Below are 23997 nucleotides of genomic sequence, written 5' to 3'. Positions count from 1 at the left end.
TTCCAATTTTTTGTACACTCTTTTTCCAGGGAAAGGGTCTGGGACAGATTCCAAAGTTTAACTCTTGGCCCTTCAGCAAACTGAAGAGAAGCAGGTTTTATATCACCCTGCAGCACCTGGACACAGCAGGTACAGGGAGGGGCTGCAGGAGGGAGTAACAGGAAGAACTGGTGAAAGGGTCAAAGACCAAAAATAAAGGTAATAATAGAATACATTAGTTTTCACCCCAACCTACAAAGGAGCCAGAACTGGCAGGTGTGTCCTGCCAGGATTTGTATCCAACAGTCCAGACACTGCAAACCTGTAAGAGACTGGGAACCCACCCTGGACTGTACAACTTCCTCCAGCTCCTGTTGATCTCTGAGCCCCCCACAGCTGTCAAACAGCCTTTACTGGACCCCTCCCCAACCATTTACCTGTCTTTACGCATTCTGTTCCAGAGCACTGAGGCACTTGGAAGGTTTCTTTCTTGGTTCTGACCTAAACCAGACCTGCACACGTTACACACCCATAAATCCCCCTTCACATGCCCGCTTTCCCCCAAAGAAGTGATAATGCTCTTTTTCTGAGAGTTGTAATTTTTCGAATGGTTCTCCTTCCAATTTTTTCAGTTAGAATTTTGTCTTTTCTAAATCTTGAACCATTCCATACTACAACTTTATTGCAAAAAAGTCAACATGCATGTTAGAAATTTGGCTTGTAATCAATAAAACAAACATTACATATATGAATTTTAATGTGTAAACAATTAGAAATTCAACAATATCTGCTATTATCCTATTACACAAGTTCACAATCTGTAAAAACTATAGTACAAGGTTACTATACACCAAGAAGAGCTTTGTTCCTTTTCACATGATTTTGCTAAAGTGGTGCTTTCCTAAGCAGGTGCCTGGTTTCAGATTTGAGGTGGTTTTGTTATTTTTGCTTAGGTTAATTCAGCACAGAAAGGGAGGGAATTCTCTGCAGTGACTTTCTTTCCCCATGCCCTCATCCTTCAGTGCCTGTCCCCCAGCTCAGGCTGGTACACTTGGCAGGGGCACACAGGTACCCCCGAGGGCTGTTTTGCCCACAGTACAGGTGAATTTCCCAGTAAAGCATCACCATGAAATGAACTCAGCTGTACTGGCCTGCTGCCTCTGCAAACACAGAAATCCAAGCCAAACCACCCCAAGACAGGCCCAGCATGCCCTAAAGTACAGGGGGCTCCATCAGCTTTGGCAAAAGGCAGGCCAGTTTCACACAGCTCCTCTCCTCCTCCCCCAGCCCCTGGCACCAGCTGTGGCCCCTCTGCCCCCGGGTAGAGCCAGGCTGGGGGGCCCTGCCAGCCCTGTGGGCAGCAGCTGCCTTTGGGGTGGCACTTGGCACCCAGGCCAGCCTGCCAGGGGGACTGGGAGGGCAAACTGCAGTTGTGTGCAGCTCTCAGAGATGGCCCTCGCTCCCTCGGCCCTGGCCCTGCCACAAGTGCCACCCCAGTGTCACTTTAGAGCTAAAACCATATGAAAAGGAATCCATTCTGTGTGTGTCGAAGGCTACCGCAGTTTTTCTTACAGCTTAATTAATCCACTGTAATTTTCATTTTCCAAATACAAAAATACAACAATTCTTATTGAAATCTATACGCCGGTAATTTTAGTACACAAAAAAGCAAAATATTTACAAAATTATACAGTTTAAGAAAAAACTCTGTACAAAAAAATATATAAATCCTTTTGATCCCTCTCTCCTTTTTTAAGTTGTCAGGACTCGGACATGTTTGCTGCAATGGACTTCTCAAGAAACACACTGTGCCACAGACATTAAAACCCCTAGAGGTGATGGGAGAAGAGCAAGACATTCTTGTAAGTTCATGGGGTGGGTTTCTCCTCCATTTCTTCATGCCTGGAATTTAGTCTCAGCATTAGCAGGACAGTCCTAATTCTAGGAAGAGGAGAGGTTTGGAAAGAGACAGAATACTGGAGACATTCCCTTCAGCTGACAAGGAACAGGACATTACACAAGTTGGATACCTCACCACAGCACAAGGGTAGAGTCAGCAGGGCTGTGACCCCAAAGGGTGCTCAGCACCTGCCCTGGCCACACCCAGAGCCACAGGCAAGTAAAGGGTTTGGTAGATGCTGTCCTTCAGTCAGGAATTACTGGGGCCTACACTGGCAATCGTTCAAGAAGAGTGCTGTGCATGGCCATGGTGCTGATTTTGTGTAGAAACACACAAAAAACGTGTTGAGGAGTGGCCAGGGCAAGTGGGCAGTCAGGGAAGGTGCTGCTGGTTGCCCCACCACAAGCCAGAGAGCCCAGAGCCAGCCCAGCCCCTGGCTCAGCACACGCCCTGCTGGCTTACAGGGACAGCAGAGAGGCACTGAGAAGGGGACACGTCTGCAGAACTGCCCTGGCACACGAGGGAGAGCCACTGCACAGCCAGCCCTGAACAGCCTGGGGCACTGGAGCCTGGTTTGGGGCCAGGATAAGCAGGACACCCCAGTCCTGTGGGCTGAACCCAGCCTGCTCTGAACGCCACGGGGCTCTGCCTGGAACACAGCTGGGAACAGGGAGAGCAGAGTTGCTCCTGGCTGGTAGACAGGGGCCACGTCAGCTGCTTCTGAGGAAGACTGGAACTCCTTCCTTTCTTGCTCACAAATACTGAAATGCAATGAACAGCCTGACCTACACTGAGCCTTACACTGAAATGACAGAAGGAAATCAAGGAGTGAAAATCCACTCCAGCGTGTGCTCCTGCTGATGTTTTCTGTGAAGCAGAATTTGGAGAAACAGAGGGAACTGGACAATGTTATAACAATATCCTATTAAATTGTTTCTTCCACCTCCTCTCACAAAAAGCAGCACAACATAGAGATAGTGTGGCTGTCACACATACAGAAGTAAATGATTTAGGAATCTAGCCACAAATAATTCCTACAACATGAGACTCCACAGGAAATAAAATGCTCCCTTTTTTCAACGAGCAAATGAGGCCAGTTTTTCTTTCATAATATTTAATGAAAGTTTGTCTTTTCCCCTAACCCCATAATATTGCTAAATAAAACCTGTAATATCTTTTCAATTATAAACTAACAAACCAATCACATTATAAAAAACCCAAAACAAGATAATACAGGTGACACAAAAAGAGGACAAGAAAATACTGATTTCCAACCCCCTCCCCCCTTTTTATCCTTCTTAAATAGAAAAAAATCACCACCCTGGTGAGCTTGATAATCCTGTAAGAAGTTCCTGGGCCTTTGGCTAGCTCAGTCTCACAGCTCTGTGTCCCAAATGTTTTCATACCAAACTGCTCATGGTAAATTTTGTGGTTTGAAAAGAAAGTAAAGCTCTTTTTGGCTCATCAACTTCCTTAAATAAACGCTTAAAAGATGTAGTTTGAACTATATTCCTAAAATTATACATTTCGAACATCAAGTTTCATCTTCTCCAAGAACGGGATTCATCCTCATCTTCATCATCATCATCATCATCTTCGTGCAAAAATAAATCTGAGGTTTCAGTCTCCTGGAGGAATTAAAAAAATGAACTTTAAGACACAAGTTCCAAGCTATGCCCAGGGACACATCCCAGCTCACAGCACCAGCTGTACTGGTATCTGGTGCAGGTGTTAGTGTCTCTCTCAAACTCACACAGTTACATCCAAACAGTTTTAGCAGAAGAACAGCAGCCTCATGTCAGGAAAGAGAAAGAGAGCAAAGCTTCAGAGGAAGCAGGAATAACCACCACTCACCCTCTCCCAAACAAGGTTTCTGTTAAATGCCACAACAAAATAACCTTTAAAAGCTTAAGGTGTTAAGCAGAATTACAGGGAAGAACACAAAACTTCTCCTAGAGTAGAGCACGAAGAGTGAGGAGTAAAAGGCTTTGCAGCCTGCACATACAGAACCTGAGGCTTGCTTACACCATTGACAAATTAACAGCCCATCCACAAAGCGTCTTTTTTCCCCCCATTTTCTCTGTTTTAAAATGTGGGAAATGTACCTGACTATTCAAAACCAGTTCAGTTCCTGGTTTGTAAAAACATCTTTTATGAAGTTTCTTCAGCACACAGGAAACTGCATCCTAAGAGCTCTCAGCTATTAGACTCCAGTAAGAATGATCAGGTTGTTAAGAGATTTCCATACCTCTTCCTTGGACTCCTCTTCCTCGACTTCTGTGGACACAGAAGGTACCTTGGGTTTGTGCCACGAGATCTGGAGCCGGCGGTCCTTGAACCGGGATCCCTGGTTAGCAGCCTGGGTCGTGTTGAAATGCACACATTTTCAGAGACAGGACCAAGCAAAGAACTTCTAACATCAGCAACAAGCCAGCCCAGAGCATGTGGTGCAGAGGCATGTTTGAAGAGCTCAAATATATAAACCACAATCACGCACTTCAGTGCTGCAAGAGCAACTTCAGGCACACCCAAATCTGCCAAATCCTGCTCCTGCCCCGGCACTGTGAGAGGATGAGCAGAGCTCTGAACTGCCAGGGACGTGCAGCTTTATCAGGGAAAGCCCTGTGTCACTGCTCAGACCACCAGCAGGTACTTGCCCTTCAGCAGCACCAAGCACTACCCAGCTCAAACTGGGGGATCAAAGCCTCTGAAATTTTAAAATACAAAGGTAGACACAAGTACTTAAAAACTCTTATTTTAGATATGTGAAAAAATATATCCATGATTCTACTTACATTCTCAGCTTCTGAGCGGGACTTAAAAGTTACAACAACACTTAAAGGGGAATCCTCTTCCTGAAGATCTTCGATATCTCCAAATTTCTGTGAGGAAAACTTCGTTAGGACTGGCAGTAATGCTCTCTTCCACTTCCATAATCATGACATTGAAATCTGATTTTTTGGGCAGAAAAGTGAGAGCCAGAGGACTCCCAGCTGCATCAGCCATCACTATTGTAGCACTTGTATTTTTGGGCAAAAGCTCCGATTTATTGCTATGCTAAGATGAGCTTGATTTTATAGCAGTAAAGGAAACGTGTATTAATTTACAGGCCACACTTACAGAGAAGTGCTGTAACAATTCATCTTTTTCCTCTTCAACGAAGCCTCCCACGGTGAGGGCCTTGGGCCGATGATCCACCACCATGTGGTTCAGCATGCCCCGTCCTCTGCCCCCGCGGCCCCGGCCACGGCCCCTTCCTGGGGCTGCCACTGCCTTTCCTCGACCAACAGGCAAGATGCCTAAGCGGGCAGCCTGGGGAAAGAACACAGCCGTGCCCCGGTGAGAGGATCTGGAACACCCAGCACTCACAAGCTCATGAACAGCAGCAGTGCAGACCAGCTCACCTCCACCTGTAACTGATTGAGCTTCTTCCGCAGCTCGGTTGTGTCCTCTCCAGAGGACAGTCTCTTATGGAAGTCCAGCTCTGCATCCAACAGTTCCTTCTGTGCCTGGCAGAACAAGAGGTGGGAAGAGAAAACAGAAGGAAAGGGCAGAACTGTAAGGCACAGTTGTAATGTTTTATTCCACTTCAGCAGTTCATTCATGCAAATGATACAGAAAGATCATGACACAACAGCCATACTTTTCTCTAAATTCAGTTTTGTTTTAATTGCCTCTGCATTTGTGTGGTCCCCTCCATTTTTTGAAGGACCCACAATTCTCTGCTTTAGAACTGGAACAAACATGAATGAGCTACAAGCAAAACTAGGTCATGGAGCTCCTTCAACCATGGTTTGTTTGTCCATGGTTATCACTCACATTAAAATGCCACTTGCAAGTGTTTTGCTCTAATGCTGTTGCATTTTTAAGACATATAAATAGAAATAGTTACAAAAACCAAGCAGGCAAATGTGTTGCACAATAAATACCTCTGTCTTGGACTTCAATTTGGATGGTGTGGAAGTTGTAGATGAAGTTTTTAATTCATCCTTTAACTGAGATATTTTTCCTGTTAGTTCTTTTAAAGTCTTCATAATTTCTGCTCTCTCTTCTGGTTTCATGGCCTTGTTTTTCTCCAGCTTAGATATCAGCATCTATACAATAATAAAAGAACAGGAAGATGAAATTCCAGGAAAAACAGCCCTCAACAGACAGGTATGTACAAAATAAGAATGTATTTACTAGACACATCCCAGACTTACCTTCTGGCATTCTATTTGTTTTTCTAACATCTCCTGCTTCTTTTTCCTCATATCTTGCTGGAGTTTCATTGCCTCCTATAAGAGGAGAAAATTCTTTCCATCAGTAAAAAGCAGTCTAGCATTGTATGTACTCAGAGATCATATATGTACTCATACAGATCATATTGTCCTCTTCAAGCTATGGAAGTGAAATCCACAACCAAAAGTACCGTCTGCAAAAAGCACAAGTATGAAGTGCAGCTGATTCAATAAATAAAAAATAAATAAAATCCTAATTTCCTGCTGTAAGGTACTTTACTAACGTTTTGCCCCTTTCAGACACCTCTTAAGAAACATACTGTGTTCACTGTCATGCAAGTGTCTCATACCTGCAGAGATTAAATCCAGAAAACCCCAAGCAAGTCCAGAAAACCCAACATGGCCAAGTGCATCAAGTAAGACAGCCCTAAAGGACACTCCACACATGATTACCCCAAGGTGTGTTTGCAGGACTGCCCCACAACAAGGACCAGCTCCACACCCACATATAAAGCTGCACAGGAGTGGTTGAGGTTTCAGGTGCCCATCAAACCTTGCATTTAAAGCACTTTGCTCCTTACACTGTCAGCCATCAAGCATTAAGTACCTGTTTTTTTTTAAGGGCTTCTTGCACATCGTGAGGTTTAGATCCTGCACCAGACTTCAGAGTTGTCTTCAAGTTTGGAGAACTGTAAACCATTTTTGAGTGGCTTGTGGAAGTAGGAAATATCTGAAATAGTAAAAAACACACAGTAAAATATGGAATATTTCAAAGTGACTGTGATATACCAGCAGGGAACTTCAACAGATCATGTTCCCTGAAACCCCAATTCAGATGTCCAGATTTGTGCAAGGAGGCAGAAAGACCAAGGCAATTAAAACACATGGATAAAGACATCAGTCTGGTTAAAAGGATTTTTGAAAAAGATGCTGTCTTTCCTTCTCCACGACAGACTCCCTTTGCATCCCACATCCCACCAGGACACTGCTGAAGGTGATGATCTGCCCTCTCCTTAGTTTCAGCTCCACATTTGCAGCCCAACATCCCACTTTCTGATCAAGTAAGGCAGCAAAAGCCACTCCATGCTTCCTTTCTTAAAAGGGCTTCCCCTTGGCCCAGAACACATGCTGCACCACGGTATCAGTGTGAATTGAACACTTATTGGCTTGAACTCCGGGTACAAATACTCTCTAAGCTTCTAGCACTGCTGTTAAAGCACAGCAAAAGTTCAAAAATTACTGGGAGAGCCATTACATTTGTCATCAAAAGGATGGTCTCACATACAGGTTGTCAGACTTGTTTGATATCAAACACTGCAAAAAATATTTTATTTACAACACTGATAGGGTTGTAGTTGATAGTTCCTGAAATCATTGTCCCTATTCTATATAAACAGTTGATGAAACAAGGAAGAAGTGACTGACCATGGCTGCACGAAACATTACTGAAAAGGAACAGAACCAAGTGGAACAATTCACAAGTTCTCTCTGCTTGTTCCTTCCTGGCTGACAAGCTAAAACTGTACCTGAGAGCACGACCATGGTCCACTCCCAACATACCTGAGACTCCTCCACCCCAGCCCCGGGCTGGCTGAGCTCAGGCTGGCTCCCACCCGCTGCTCCAAGGCGCCTTTTCACTGGGACTTTGTTAAGGACGTAGGCACCAGATGCCAGGGGTTTGTTCATCACCTGTGTATCCACAGATTTGAAAACATCAAGGTTAGACACTCTACTTCCCTGCAGCAGCAGCCACTTGGGCTCGCTGCTGAGCCCCTGGACTGCACACACCTTGGCCAGGCTGCTGTGCACGGTGACGGCGGGCGGCGTGGCCAGGCCCTGCTGCTGCAGGTGCTGCAGGGCCTGCGGGGCGGGCGGCGGCTGCTGCTGCTGCAGCAACGGGGGCTGCTGCTCGCTCTCCCTGTGCCACAGCACCCGGATGAACCGATTGCTCAGCACTGCCTCCGTGCTGGAAATGGCCTTCCTCGCCTCCTCGTTGCTCAAGTACTGAATGAGAGCAGCTTCAGGATCGTTCTGAAAAGCCACCTAAAGCAAAAGTTCACAAATGCTTTATTTCTCGAGGAAGAAAACATTTCAATCATTAGCAAACCCATCTACAAATGACGTGCAATGATGAGTTGAGCACCCAGAGTATTAACAGCTCAAAACACTGGTAAGACATTCTGTGTAATTAAATAAAAGTAGCTTTTGGCAAACCTTACATGTACTTGCAGCAAAGTCTATACACGTTCAAATAAATAGATGAATGAATGAATAAGACTCCTCCACCATTAGCATCATGTATCCAGAGCACTGTGCAGTGCCCCTGGGTGTGTCTGGTACCACTGGTGCTGACCCAAAGGCTCTTTATCCCAGCCTCCCGAAGGACAAGTGCTGCCCGAGGGCGCACAGCGCAAAGCCTCACCACACCTTCAATGCAGCAGCATCTCAAAGTCTTGAATAAGCATCTTTTTCTCTGAAAATTACTATCACAGCAATAAAAATGTACCTTGGACTTTCTAGTGTAGTGATTGAGATAGTATGTTTGAAATGCATTATTTCATTAGAGAGGTACAGAAAGCACCACAATATTTTTTGGGCTATGACAAAGTTATCAAGAAATACAGAGGTTTCCCAGGTATCTGTCTCTTATTTAGACCTCTAACTGAGGACTTGAAAGGCAACTGTTTTGTCTAGAAAAATAAATGGCAAGTAAATGTTATTTTAACTACTATTTTTTAAGTGTTTTTTCTGTTTTTTACAAGGCAAGGACACCTCTGAGTTGGAGCCAGTTCTATGATGCCAAGTGGTAACAAACTGAAGCAGATAAAGACTCTTCTGTAGCATCCTTGCCAAAATCCTGACCATCAAATACCATAAGACTGTCATATAAGACAAAGTGTCAGATCATATCTTTCAAAACTTATACACAAGTTGCTCAAAAACCTGAGTTGGTTTAGACACTGTTAAACCTGCCAGCCTTTCAAATGTAATTAGGCATCGTGAAGGCAGAATATTTTACAGAATTAAGATAATAATACACAGTAGACCAAGAAAAGGTTTCTCTGAACTTGATTACCTTCTCTCCCAATTTGTCTTCACTAAGATTTCTCAAAGAAACTATGCAGTATTCAAGCAGGCTTCAGGGAAAATAAAATATCCACACACAGACATAAAACTGGACTGTTTTTTTACCTGAATGTTTACAATAGTTCCAAATTTGCTGAAGTGTTCGTTGAGCTGTGTAATATTGTTCAATTCTGGGGGAATTTTTCGAACTTCTAGTTTTGTATTAGTATACTGATTCTTTTTCAAAAACCCTGGCTTATTCTGGTTGTTATTTACTTGCCTAGAGAAAAGGAGAACAGGAAGAGTTCAGATAAGTATAAGTGTGCCTAAGTAAGGCAGCAGATGGTAACATACATCTAGATTGCATTTTTCCTCTAAAAAGTACACCCTCTAGCCACTAACAAAAGACAGCTTCCCCTGGCCCCATGTTTAGTCTCCATATTATGACCCAACCATCCCAAATTACAGAGACTGGTGAATAGCAATGCTCACAGCACTGACAGCAATCGAGTACATTTAAATTAACATCTGTAGCTAACTCTTACTTTCCCAACCAGGGTTTCTTCAGTGGTGGACATTCCATGCTGCTTGGAGATCTCTTCCTGCTGTCTGGTTCCAGGACAACTCGAGTGACATTGCTGCTGTTATTTGTAATGGGAATGGGAGGTTCAGTTTGGATGATAATGTTAGCAGCTGGAGGGAAGGCAAAGAGGCCTGTTATTCCACCACACATGGAAAAGCTTTCACACAGCAAAACAGAACTGAGATTAAAAACATAAACATCAGGATGACTTTATCAAATTGGTCAGTTTTGTTTCCGAACAAAATCATTCAGATCACTCCCTAGCCTAGCTAAACATCCTGAGAGAAATACACATGGTCCAGCTGGGAGGGATGGGTTTTGACCTTTAAGGCTAGTACTAACTTGAAGAAACAAAGCTAAAACTTCATTTTTCAGGTAATAAAAATTCAGATTCTGCAGGAAAGGGAGAGAAAGAAAAAAGAAAACCCCAAATCCCAACAAAACAGAAAAGGAGGAAAAGAGCCCATGGGTGGATCCCCAGGCTTTAGGTCAGAGCTCTGCAATGGGCAGGGGCTGAATTAAAAACCAGCTTGCCCTGTGTGAACCCTTGACAGCAAAAGCAACCAAGAACCCGTTCTTTCTGCTGCTATCCCACTGCCAGCCCTCCAGCCAGGTTTCAGCAACAAACTGTTAACTAAGCACTCTTTTAAGACACTACATTTAAAGTTTGAAGCAAAGTCTACCAACACAAAGTTTGCTAGAAATTTATTTGCAACCTTTTCAAGATTATGCCCTTTGTGTTAGTCCCCTGTGAATGCCAAATATTCAACCCCTAAAAAGAAGTCTGAGTTATACAGTAATTTCTATGGCTTTTATATAAGCCAGGGCTCTGCTGGTTACACTGGTGAGAACAGAGACTGGGCATTTCTGGGCATGGCATCCTCACTTTGGAGGATGATCTGAGAGCAAACCTTTCATACCTGTGACAAAGACAGTAAAACATGTTGTGTGAGGCCCTACCACTGAGCACTCACCCCGCCTTACCCCTGGGATGGGCTCTCAATTAGGCCCCAACCCTGCCTCTGTGACAGTCATTAAGATGCAAACAGCAACAGCAATTTCTACAATAATATTTAACCATATTCCTTATGAGATGGGTATTGGAAGGAAGTATTAAAATTAAAAAAAAAATCCTTATGATCTACTGAGTGAGAAATACTGAAGTAGAACAATAAAATCCAAAACTTAACATCTTTGGTTTTTTAGAATCAGGGCAGGAAAACACAAGGGAGAAAGAAAGTTTTGCTACTCCAACTAAATTTTGAAGAGCCTTGACCTGTGCCCTTCCCTAAAAGATGCTTTGTACACATCACCACTAAGAGACAGCAGCCACATCCATTCAGGCAGGGGCTAGGAATTATGTAAGTGCAGACTGGGATTCCCATTAGCTGGGAAATTGGAATGACACCTGCGATGTTCATTTCAGAGAGAACACCTGGCTGACAGAGCATGAAGCACCAAAACATGCCATGGCAGCTCCCTTCTTCACTACCATCACAACAGCCAAGGCAAGGAGCTTCGATCATCACCTCTGTGCCCTCAGCTGACCAAAAGCAGCCTGCAGACTGTGCTGCTAAATCCATCTTTAGGCACCATTTTTCTTTCTAGGAGCTACCAGTACCTGGAAAATACCTTCACAGGCTTAAGAGGAATAAAACCCCAACCAACCAACAAAACCCCTGTAGCATTCCCAAGCAAGTGGTTATTTTTAATCAAAAAGGCTGCTTTGACTTTAATATGGGCACGTTAGCACTTTAAAAAGGTAGAAATGTCAAAAAAAAAGCTCTGAAACACTAGATCAGTGAGAAAAACGAGTGCTTTCAGCCTGAAAAGAGGGAAAAGTGTTGACGGTCTTGGACAAAAATAGCAACAGCAATGACCAGAACCCTTCCTACCTCGAGGGTTTGTATCCATCTCCCCAGATGTTAGGCCAATTAGATTTGGACGCTGCATTTGTGCTCTTGTAAAGAACTGCCGATACTGAGATCTACCAGCACTGGTAATACTAGGAGCTTCAGGGTTATAGCCATCTGGCTCATATGTATCTACAAAAAAAGGAGAGAAACGACAGAATTTTTCAAGTGAGTTTAAGACTCGGGGTTAATTTTCCTTTAAGGAAGTGCATGGATGTCCAAGAGTCAGAAGCTGTCTTGGATGAAGAGAAGAGAGGTCGTACAGCCAACCTGTGCAGCCACTGCAAACCCTCACCTGAATTCCAAGCCTAGCCTATCTGGACACATTCTCTTTTGGTTTTTATTCTGCTACTGCTTGTCCAAAGCACACAGGTCACAACACAGAGTACTGCTGATCCACTGCCTGGAAAGTCCTGAGGTGTCTGTGTGACAGTGTGCACAACATCTGGCCGTGTTTTAAGGGCAACAACACAGCCTTTGGTTTCAGCATTTATACTGTAGAGTCAAGATGCAAAGAGATTTTCAGCCTTTGCTGCCCAACAGTCTGGCCCTCTTCAGAAAAGAATTTTAGGTGAAGAACATACTTAAATGATTTCAATCAAAGAAAGGTGAGAAATGAGGTAATGGAATCAATACTTACCTACTGAACTCTGTATGTAAGAGTGAGATCAGCTGCCTAGCTTAGGTAAGGTACTAATGATTATTTCCATTAGAAGTGGTCACTGCAAGAATACAAGATGACAATTGACTCCTATTGCTCCTCCAGCCCAAGGTCCAAATTGAGAATAACACATTTTCTAACTTTTTAAAGGAAAAGCTGTACAAGAACTAGAATGAATGAAGTCTGTGAAGAGCCTCCACAGGAACAAAACAAATGCCTGTACAAGGGAATCTGACAGACATGAATGCCTCCAAAATCTCAGTTCCTTATTCTGCAGCAAAAAAGACAACTCTACATTGAAAACAGATGCCCCACAATATCCACACTGATAGCAGAGCCTGACAGTGTATAACAAGAACTTTCTCTAACCTCAAAGGAGCAGAACCACATGCTCCTCTTCCCTGATTTAGAACATGATTGACTGCAAGAGGGCAACTAGCAGCTGTTACCACAACAGTCCAAGAACAGGACGTGAGAATCTCCACAGAGGTTCTGGAGAACAGAATTACTGTGAAGCCCTGTGAGCTCCGACAGGCAGAATCACCCATTAGAAGTTCTGGAGCTGAAAGGATCAGATGGTGACACCTGAACACACGACAGGACTTGGGGATAACTGAACAGATTACCTAATAAGAAATTTGAGTGTCTCAAGTTCTGAAAAGCACGGAAGTTACAAATAAAATGACATGGATCATGAACTGAACTAGATCCTCTCTTTGAATAAAATTCAGAATATTTATGTTAAAAAACCCCAGATGAGAATATTATAAAACACTGGCATTTAATTATCTTATTTTGGTAATATAGAACATGGGAATGCCATTAATCCTTTAATTATAAAATAAATAAATTTTGTTGTATTTAAATTGAGCAATCTAGGACTTTCCAGATATTTTGCTATTTTCCCTCGTAAAAACATACTTTTAAAAATTTTGAGCTCTGTTAAGGAAGAGGGACATGTCCAGTGAAAGGTAACAACTTTTAGAAAGCTAGGATCAGGGTGATTGTGGAAAAAGAAAAGAAAAAGCACTGATGTCTATGAAGACTGTACAGACTATTGTGACATATAGCTGGAAAAAAAAAGCTCTCATCTGTATTAGTCCAAACTGGAGAGTAATAAAGTCTAAGTTAAACAGCAATTACAGGTTTGCAGATCTATCTTTCACCTACTAAAGTCCTACTGAAGGCTTGAAGATGAAAGGAACACTTCTCATGCAACAATCGGATTGCTGCGAGCACATGAAACCCAGAGCTCCCGACAGTGCTCCTCCTCAGACCAGGGCAGAGCACTGCTGCCATTCCATCCTGGAATGGATGAGGGGCTGACCCAGGGAGAGGCATCAGACTTCTTTTTAGATTTGCATATATTGGAGGAAGACAGATCATCATTTCTAGTCACACATCAACAGAGAAAATTTAAAATGTTTCCATCAAACAGATTTAAACCAAAAGGCATTTGCTTACGTTCTGACACTGTATAGAGCAGGTTCTGAGGCAGAGGAGGAGGCAGCCTTGTTCCCACGGGTGCAAGACTGGGCACGGCGCTCGTCCCCGGCTGGTCACGACTGTTTATCAAGCTGGACTGTGTTAAAGGTGGTCCTGCAACAACACCACAGAACCCATCACACACTGACAGCTCAAAGGCAAAACGTGCAAACAATTCAGTGCTGTGTTTATGCCTTGCTTTGAGCAAGGTCAGGGTTGTAAATATGTCCAATCCCACCTCAGTAACAGTAAATTGAGAAGCCTGTTCAGATAAGCTACTCTGATTCCAACCCCTTTTCTCTTTCCCAGGAGAGACAAAGCTTTAAGGGAAAAGAAAGAAGTGTCTTTTCTTCCCCAGTGGTTTGTTAGTGCTAGAGATGCCTTAACCACAGCAGCTCCTCCCTCAGCTCTACCATGGAGCCAAGGCTTGCTCAGAGCAAGAGATCGGTTCAGCAGCATCCAGATTGCAGTTCTGAAACAAGAACTGTGGGGCAAGAGGCATTCCCAGACAAGGAATTTCTCTAGCTGGTTGTGCTCTGGTTTCCCCATGTACCGTACAGACATTCCTACTAACTGTATGACCAAAAAGGACCCCAAGTGACACTACACAGCCCATCCTGAGCACTGTCTGCTCTCTCACAGCAAGTCAGTTCCACCTGCTAAAGGGCTCATGCCAAGTTTAGGGTTAATCCTGTATCAAATTATTCCTCATCCCAAAATTGCTGATATTGGACACATTTATCACAGCATTTATTTTGTCCCTGGAATAGACAGCACTGAAGCAGAGTAAGCATGCCCCTAATATGCTATTTCTTCAGAGAGTTTAGAAGATGCAGTAGGATAACACAAAATGCTCAACATCTCAGATCACTGCTGAGCTAAGAAAGCTCTTACATGGCTCAATAATATATTGCTTTCTAGTGGTAGATAATGTAGCACCAACACTAGATCTTTATTAGAACCTCTAGGAGACTGAATCACAACATTTCTTGCATTACAGCAGGAAACAACCTGGCTAGTAAGTGTCAGTGACCAATCCAATCACCACCAACTACCACTGAGGTGAGCTGAAAGATCCTCAACTCCACTCCCCCACCCAATTTAATTCAGTTTGCAGTGCTAGGAACACCACGGTTTACCAGCTGAATATTCAGAATTCTTTGGGCACTGCTCTGAACAGTGCACTGCTAGCAGAGGAGCTGCAGCTCTGGGCACTGCTCTGAACAGCGCACTGTAGCAGAGGGGCTGCAGCTCTGAACAGTGCACTGTAGCAGAGGGGCTGCAGCTCTGGGCACTGCTAGCAGAGGGGCTGCAGCTCTGAACAGTGCACTGTAGCAGAGGGGCTGCAGCTCTGAACAGTGCACTGTAGCAGAGGGGCTGCAGCTCTGAACAGTGCACTGTAGCAGAGGAGCTGCAGCTCTGAACAGTGCACTGTAGCAGAGGGGCTGCAGCTCTGAACAGTGCACTGTAGCAGAGGGGCTGCAGCTCTGGGCACTGTAGCAGAGGGGCTGCAGCTCTGAACAGTGCACTGTAGCAGAGGGGCTGCAGCTCTGGGCACTGTAGCAGAGGGGCTGCAGCTCTGGGCACTGTAGCAGAGGGGCTGCAGCTCTGAACAGTGCACTGTAGCAGAGGGGCTGCAGCTCTGGGCACTGTAGCAGAGGGGCTGCAGCTGTGGGCACTGTAGCAGAGGGGCTGCAGCTCTGAACAGTGCACTGTAGCAGAGGGGCTGCAGCTCTGAACAGCGCACTGTAGCAGAGGGGCTGCAGCTCTGGGCAGTGCACTGTAGCAGAGGGGCTGCAGCTCTGAACAGTGCACTGTAGCAGAGGGGCTGCAGCTGACCCCTGTGGCTGGGCTGCCGTGACTCACGTGGGACGGGCAGCACGACGGGCGGCGGGGGCTGCGGGTGGGGCTGCGGCACCGGCAGCCGCAGGCCGCGCACCGGCCCCGGCAGCGGCGGCAGCAGCAGCCCCGGCGGCGGCGGCAGCCCCGGCGGCGGCGGCGGGAACGGGATCATGCTGGGCAAGGAAACTTCATCTACCACTAAAGGATCGTTTCCGTGATCAAACTGGCAGAGATCACCAAGGACACAATAGCCTCGCTCTGCAAAACAGAAAACACATGCAGCAGCTCTCGGCGATTTATAACATTTCATGTTTTCACAGAATTTCTTACTAAAGAAAACATGCGTCCACTGATACGTTACTATATTGTAAGGTAAGGTTTCACAGAATACTTAAAATTAGAACAATCTTTCATAAAAGCATACAAACTTACATGCAATCATCATAAAAGCTGTGGAAAAACAAGTCAGAAGTACTGCGGTTTATTTTAAACACACACACACTGCAATCTGCACCAGGACTGCCAGTGGTTGAGGTATTTGTCTAGCACATAGAGAACTGTGAAAAAGGTCCGTATGTTCTTATCCAGCAATTGCCACAGCATATGCAAACTGCTTGCAGTAAGACTAGTTATTTCTCCAGTACAATAAAGGGCATCTCTGCATCTGTTACATACAAGGTACACATCACAAGCCACTGCAGTGTGACTTGCTGCTCACATTTAGTGAATACCAAAAAAAAAAAAAAAAAAAAAAAGGCACAAAAACATTGAAATAAGGCACGAAACTGAAAACTAAGGAACAGTTACCATCATAATCTTGACATCTTCTTTTAGGAGGGGGGTTTCTGCCAAATGAGCTGGGATTGCTGTGATTGTTGAAGAAATTTGACCAGCTCTCTGTGGTGCCTTCAAGGTGGTGCGCAGGTGCAACTACAGTTACAGCACTGGGAATAGCTTGTGCAGAGGAATACTGTTCAGAGGATTTACTGGGAGATGCAGACACTGGATTATATGAGCCTTCAACATCATTTTTTTCACTCTTGTATTTTGATCTCTCTCTCTCTCGGTGCTCTGTTTAAAAAAAAATAAAGCTGAGTACAGCCTTCATGTTTCGCTCTGTACATCAGAGCCATGAGCAAGAGATAATAACACATTCTCTGAAATACTCAGCATTCTGCACATTGAACTGTTCTTGAAGGAGCTTGGTCTTACCAATGGAGTAATAACTAAATATAATGTCAGTAGGGGTTTAACTTCAGAAATACCCAAGTTTTCTCTGCAAAATGCATGTTCATTCCTCTACTACTGATTTCACTCTGGCTTACAGCTCTCTTTTAAAGGAGAAAGAAGGGCAAAAGCCTGAAACAACAAACCTACCTCTGCCCTTAACTAACGAGGTCTCAAGGTGCGTGGAATGCTGTAATCTGTGCCACTTACTTTTCCGACAGACCTGAACTAGCCCTAAAAGAACAATCATATGGTAACCACCTGCAACTGCAAAGAAGCCTTCTCTAAAAAACACACAGTAACAAAACGAAAGAGGGAAACACTGCTTTGCAAAAAGTTCAGTCCTTAAGAGGAAAAAAAGAATAAAATCAACAGCTTTGTCAGAACACACAGCACAAAAAATATGAGCTAGGGCTATCCACAGGAATACACCTGTGGATAAATTAAGAGGTTAGCAAAGAAGAAAATAACCCCCTTAATTGTTCTACTCTGAAGAACAGCATCTTAATTAATAATTTCAAGAACACAAAGCTATCAGAATCTCCTCCACCTTCTCGAGGGCATCTCCTGCCTGCTAGATCATTCGGAATGTAGAAGTCACACGTGTCACTGCAATAGGATGTTCTCCTGAAGCAGCACCCTGGGTACTCACCACTCCTGCTGCCATCCCGGTCTTTGCTGCGGCCCCTGCTGCGGCTGCGGCTCCGACTCAACCCTCGGCTCTTGCTCCGGCTTTTACTCCTGCCCCGGCGCCAGCCAGACTTCTCCCTGTACAAGTCACTCCTATCATAGTACCTGTCATAGTCCCTCCATTTCCCATCATCCCGCTTTTTCTCTCTGGTTCTAGGAAAGACAGATGTAGACCATGTCAGTGAAAAGAGAAACAAAATTGAAAAAGAAGCTTGCAACGCGGAAAGATACTGTTCACCCTTCCCATCCATTTGGGCAGTGAAACACTCCAGTCAGAATTTCACAAATTACACAGAGAAGTACAGAATCTTAAAGCCGATTCACTGGTCTGCAGAAAGCTGAGGTAGGAATTGGCAAGGTGACACAGTTATGATGCTCAAACCATAACAGGCTTTAGAAGTGATGCTGACACAGCGTGAACAACTGCCCCCAGAAACTACAGACCCAAAAAATGTTCTTCATTTATGTAACAAGGGAAACACCGGAACTGATGACATTCCTAGGAATTGTAATTTGAAGAATATTTGGCCTCTTTTGCAAGAGGCCAGCTTCTTGTGGAGACTTCTCATGCACGTGATCAGCATATGCATGCACAACGTATCACAGTCAAAGGAAGGAGAAAATCCCTATTTTTCACAAAAATCACTACCTACAAGGTAAAAAAACACAGCCAAAAATTGACAGCAAATACAGAAAAATTTCTTAACATTGTGGCTCAAAGCTAACCTTTGCTCACTGGAATCTGCACGACTCCTCTGGGGACTGGAATACTTCTTCTTCCTGCTCTCCCGCTCTTCTTCAACAGACTCTTGAAAATTCTGTTTAACACACAACTACCAAACAAGGACGAGTATCACTTTTTAAAATTAAGAAAATGACACCAAAATGTTGTTCAAGTTAGAGACAGCAACCCAAGGAAAACAATACTCAAGTATTACTTGCCCAGAGTACTGCAGTACTACAAGTAAACAAGCACTAGAGTCCATTGAAGAGTTTTGGTCTCAAAACCTCCTTTTTCTTCTGCAGAAGAGATGCTCCTAAATAAAACCACTTTGATGTTTTGTTTCTAAACAGGATTCATTAAGGACAAGCTCTCTCTCCACTCTACTTCCTTATTTAGCATAAGCAATTCTACAAGTGAGGTATTTCCTGAACCTTTAAACACAAAGCCTGCAGTCACCTCTCCAGGTAGGGAAGTCACTAGCTGACATTTTAAATAACTGCTTCAAGGCAAAAACCTGCTCCCATGGTGGAACTGGTCACGTTTCTTGCTGGCCTCCATCACAGCAGGTTCAGAAATCTGCCAGCTGTACCACTACTGCAAACCACTGACCCATTCTGCACTTCTGCTGCCATTTCATACTGATTATAAGTTACTGTAAATTTTGGTGGAAAAAGCTTACATGCACTTATTTTTAAAACACTTCTTTTTCCAATTGAAACCAAAAGGAATGCTTCCTGCATCCTTCTAGAACAGGATTATCTGGGGAGAACTGGCAGAAATACTCAAGACTTGGCTTGACAGGGCTCTGGAGAGCTCCACCTGCAGTCCTGCTCCCAGCACAAGGTGTATCACATGGCACCAGGGGTCCCCTCCATGTGATTCCACATGTGGTTTATTTTGTGGCCTCTGTGTGTAGGAATCACACTGAGCTTCATGACACATTGTGAAGGCCTTGCTGATGTCAAAATAACTAATTAACGTCCTGAATTCTGTAACACTGTCCCATAAAGCTGTCCTAGATATCTTCTTTTGCTTATTACCACTCCTCTCCAGCCCCTCAAATCTCCTCCTCTGCCCTCACCAGAGCACTGGTAAAGTCAACTGAAGGTAGTTCTGTGAGACTTTCTATAAACTGTGACAGTGCTTTGAGAACAGAGGGGAAAGCTCTTACAGTGAAAGTCTTGTTCAAATTATGAACTGCCACAAGCAAAGCTACTTCCATAAACTGTCATAACTCTGCATCACATCTGCAGGTAAAAAAGGACATCAGAGAAAAGGAAAAAAAAAGTAAAAAGCAACTTTAAATTTAAACTGTTGATGAACCAGTCAGGTAAATAAGGACCTGCATTTGTTTGGGCTGACCTGGGTTTGGCTGACTGACAATTTCTGCAATTATTTGTCACTGTCTCTCAAAAATTTGATTGCTTTCAATTTTGCCAACAGAACTTAAAATCAAGGTAAAACTGGTGGCAAACAAACCCTGCCTGACTTTCCAAAGTAATTATTCCAGTACAGAGGCTGACATATTTCAATGATTTTAAGCACCACATAAAACATTTTAAGTAATTTTCATTCCTCACAGAATATACAAAATTGGAAATGTTTTGGAATGTTTTTGCTGCTTCCTTCTCTCAAACCCTTCCAAATAATCATCCACTGGTATTACCAGAGCTGTGAATAGGATTTCTGAGTGCTTAATTGAAGGTAGACTCTACAAAGGGATGTAAAATGTTCTTGTCTGAATAGCCATCTTCCATGGTTCTTTGGACACAGAGATCATTAGTCACAATAGAGTACATTTTTTGTCACATTTTGCCTCACAAATGTAGGAGAGCGAATTTGAAAATAAAAGGCAGGCAGAATAAATAACATTACCTCCTCCTTGACTTCTTCTTTTTCTTGCCCTGCAGGCTTTGCCTCTGCCTTTGTGGGCTCAGCAGAAGGAAGGTAACTCTTGGTGTACAAACTTTCAAAAAGTTTATCTACAAACCCTGAAGTTTCTGAGGATACAGAACACAAGAAAATACTGTTACATATGCAATTAAGTGCATGCTTGCATTTACCAGAGAAGACCCTGAAAACAGTCAGCCAGGTGGGCTGCTTGCAGCAGCAGCACCTCAGACTAATGAGCATTAGCTCCACTGAAGGAGCTGGAATTACATTTGTGGCACCTGAGGCTGTTCATTTAGAGAAAGAAATTCCTCAGGTATATCACAGACAGCAACAGAGACTTCTCCTGTCCTAAGGGGCAAACATGATTGGCACCTGTGATCAAGGAACAAGTCCACAAGTTCCATCAGCTACACTCAGCAGCCTCTTAAGGGCAATTTTTATGAGAGTAAATAATTTTCAACACCCTCATCAGCAGTTCAACATCACAAGAAATGCACAGTAACCTTCCCAGTGAGTGTCAGACTTTCAGGTGTTTAAACCCTTGACTGTGAAGCAAACTGCCACATGTGAAGCTCCCAGCAATCTGAAGGATTAACATGGACCAGGTTTTCAAAAGTTACCAAACACCTGTCAGAGAAGCTTCTGGCAACACAACTGACACTTTAAATTAAATTGCTTTTTTGTAAGAACATTCCCTCCCACCCACTGTGAAAAGTCCAAGTTACATGACTTCATCTTATGATTATTATTTTTTTAATCACAAGATTCCTTCAAACTCCGTATGAAATATTGATGGCTACCAAGAAGGATTTTGAAGGCAGTAATGGTGCACCACCCTCCCTCCTCCCACCAAGAGCTGAAGCCCCCAGCCACCACACCTTTCTGCAGGAACACATCCAGCTGGTCAGCACAGAAAGCTTTCAGCTCCTTCTCAGGCTTGTCTTTCTTGACTAACGCCACGACATAGTTGGCCAAGGCTGAGGGGTCTGCGTCACATCTAGTGAGAGAGAGAGCTGTGCTTGGCTGCTGCAGCATGGGGGCACAGTCACTGGGGAGCCCCAAGAGCTCCTGCAACCCCCCTGGGCTGCTGGGCTCACACCCAGCACCAGCACAGCTGCCCTGGGCCACAGAGCCAGCAAGGGGCTTCTTGCAACCACAGCCCAGTGCTTCAGTTGCCTTGTGAACCCCCAAGTACACCTGACAAAGGCGCCCCTTCTCTGCTCCTCCTGAGGGAAAAGCACCTTTCTTTTGCCCACACAGACCCACTGCTGCTGAACCTCCCCCTGGCCCAGCAAGCACACCTCAAATGGCTCTACAGGCACAGCAGAGCACTGCACAAGGACCGAGAAGGATTAAACTGCGTTTAAAAATTAAAACATTGTTATAAAAGAGTTCAGAAGATGTCACAGCGGTCCATTTTCAATACACACACAGACAAGTTCTGCACAGCTTCAGTGACTGTCCTGGTGTGCTGGGGTTTCCTCCTCGAGGATACTTCCATGCCATATTTTACAGTAACCTTTTAAGGCTGGTAGAACACCTAAAGGGCAGCAATTACTGACCCAGGTTCTCTCCTCACCCGTGTCTGGCCCACAAGGACCAAACTCACCAACTTTGTGCAGTGATACTTCACCACTAATCTTCAAACCGGATATTGCTTTAGATCTCATTATTCAGCTATTAGGAGCACCCTAGGTATGAAATAGAGTAACAGTGTGACTAAATTACAGCTCCTTGTTTGGCCTCTCAGAGTGTGCAGGTGCCAGATATCAGGTGGGGGCAGAAACCTAAAATACTCAAAAGACTTTTTTTTTTTTTTTAATTAACATTTAAAGAGGAGATTTTGTATTTTCTGAGAACAGTAACTCTGGAAATAGAAAGAAAAAATCTGAAGTATATATACCTCAAAATAATCTCAGGTAAGAAAAAGATCCAGAAAACAAGCAAAAGGCAAAAAGCCAAGCAGAGGGCAACAGGTGACAGAAATAAAAATCCTCAATGAGCAGCAACCAAGTTGCTCTGCTCTCATATAGCCTCCAACAACATCTAACCTCCACTGAAAGCCAGAGTAAATGGAGCAATTAAGAACAAAGAAACCACAAATTGACAGATTTTACAATTCTTACACACACAGAGAAATAACCTATATGCGATGCACTCGCTGTGTGTGATGTACTGGGGCCCTCACCCACTGACTATAAATATTCAATTTCAAATAGAGGAAACTATCCCTCACTTCACAACCATTTCCTTTCCTTCCTCCATATGTCAGTCCCTCCCAGGCACTCCCTCCCATCCCATTATGCAGTACAGGAGCACACAAGGTGAGTGCCCTCCTCCAGGCAAGCCAGCCTGTATTGTCACTCTAGTGCCACTACAGAGCCTGCGACTGTCAGGGCCCCCTGGCCAATTCCTTGATTTTCTGCCTCACGTGCCACAGTGCAGCTCAAATGCCCAAGGAACGCTGGACACGGACTGGAGCTGGCAGGGAAAGTGAAGGAGCAGGAGTTGTGCTCCAGCCTAGAGACTTTCAGCATGGTTTGACCAAACACCAGAGAAACCCGTGATTGTAACAAGGGAAAAAGGAAGTTGTGAAGAACTTCCAAAAGCCTAAACACTTAACGATGGCACCTGAACAGACCTAATTAAAACTCTTCCCACAGGTCCTCGGTTGTACTTCATGGGAGACCTAAGCCTGGCCAGGCACTGCCAAGCAGCTTCCCCTGTGAGACCCACGGGCCCCTCGCTGTGCTGCACCACCAGCACCAGCTGTGCTCAGGCACTGCACAGCTCGGGAGCAGCACAAACCCAGCAGCCCTTTGCAGCCACTTATCAGAACCCACAAAATGCACGACACCACCTGGATCCATGCTGACTGCATCCCAGTCCCACTCCCACTGCAAGCAGCAGCAGGATGTAAATGCAGAGTTCCCACAGTTTCCAGGTTATTCCTGGTTTTGTCAGCTCCTCCAGCAGCCTCTGGCTCTGCTCCGAGATGACAGAGCTGGGATTGAAGTCAACAGCACAGCTGGTGCACCAGTTGGGAGTACATAGAATCACAGAGATTGGAAAAGTGCTCCCAGACCACCAAATTCAACCTATCCCATCCGTGTCCCCAGCCCAGAGCACCGAGTGCCACCTCCAGCCCTTCCTGGGACACTCCAGGGATGGGGATCCAACCCTCCCTGGGCAGTTCCAGTGCCTGAGCACCCTTTCCATGGGGAAATTCCTGCTGCTGTCCACCCTGAGCCTGCCCTGGCCCAGCCTGAGGCCGTTCCCTCTCCTCCTGTCCCTGTTCCCTGGAGCAGAGCCCCATCCCCCGGCTGTCCCCTCCTGTCAGGAGCTGTGCAGAGCCACAAGGGCCCCCCTGAGCCTCCTTTGCTCCAGGCTGAGCCCCCCCAGCTGCTGCTCATCAGACTTGTGTTCCAAACCCTTCTCCATTTCCGCTGCACGCTGTAGGACAGGAGGCCCCGGCACGTCCCCGGGCCCGGGCTGTCCCGCACTCCGGGCGCGCCGGGCCCGGGCCGGGGGCAGGGCCGGAACGCCTCGGCCGGGCCCGGCCCGCGGGAAGCGCTGTCCGCCCGGCCCGCCAGGCCCGCCCGGCCCGCACTCACATGGGCTCCAGCAGCTTGGCCAGCCAGGACTTGAGCGCGTCTACGCTCTCGATGATCATGGTGGCCCCGCGCCGCCCGCTCCCAGCTACACCGCCGCCATGGCCGCGACCTGCCCGGCACCGCCCGCAGCGCAGCCTGCTGGGCATGGCCGGGGCGGGGCCGCGCGCCACCACCAATCAGAAGGTGCCGCTCCGCGCTGC

The 23997-nt window shown here is 45.2% G+C and overlaps 1 protein-coding gene across 3 annotated transcripts; it reads right to left on the bottom strand.

The window, feature by feature from the left end:
- Positions 1-684: 684 nt before the first annotated feature.
- RBM27 (RNA binding motif protein 27) lies at positions 685-23908 on the bottom strand. Of its 3 annotated transcripts, XM_053991074.1 has the most exons (22): positions 23798-23908; positions 21062-21180; positions 20166-20290; positions 18293-18399; positions 17529-17719; positions 17027-17110; positions 16457-16720; positions 15674-15907; positions 13787-13921; positions 11644-11793; positions 9711-9858; positions 9292-9445; positions 7888-8142; positions 7660-7788; positions 6707-6829; positions 6082-6156; positions 5809-5973; positions 5284-5388; positions 5000-5191; positions 4675-4761; positions 4128-4238; positions 685-3507 (listed from the first exon to the last, which is right to left on the bottom strand). In XM_053991074.1, the coding sequence occupies exons 1-22, from the start codon at positions 23854-23856 to the stop codon at positions 3421-3423; spliced, it is 3099 nt and encodes a 1032-aa protein (XP_053847049.1). In that variant the 5' UTR covers positions 23857-23908; the 3' UTR covers positions 685-3420. The 3 variants fall into 3 exon arrangements, with proteins under 3 accessions (XP_053847049.1, XP_053847051.1, XP_053847050.1); XM_053991076.1 differs by lacking the exon at positions 11644-11793; XM_053991075.1 differs by lacking the exon at positions 17027-17110.
- Positions 23909-23997: the final 89 nt, after the last annotated feature.

The sequence above is a fragment of the Vidua macroura genome, chromosome 15, assembly GCF_024509145.1.
Source record: "Vidua macroura isolate BioBank_ID:100142 chromosome 15, ASM2450914v1, whole genome shotgun sequence".
NCBI lineage: Eukaryota > Metazoa > Chordata > Aves > Passeriformes > Viduidae > Vidua > Vidua macroura.
This window is presented reverse-complemented; position numbering and strand designations above follow the sequence as displayed.

What these genes read in the sequence shown, in the direction of transcription:
- RBM27 (XM_053991074.1), bottom strand. Translation starts at nt 23,856, where the DNA reads ATGATCATCGAGAGCGTAGACGCGCTCAAGTCCTGGCTGGCCAAGCTG. An exon ending in GCAGATTCCAGTGAGCAAAG is followed by an intron (nt 17,720 to 18,292) that starts GTTAGCTTTGAG and finishes TGTCTTTCCTAG; the next exon opens with AACCAGAGAGAAAAAGCGGG. An exon ending in AAGCCCTTAAAAAAAAACAG is followed by an intron (nt 6,157 to 6,706) that starts GTACTTAATGCT and finishes CTCCTCTTATAG; the next exon opens with GAGGCAATGAAACTCCAGCA.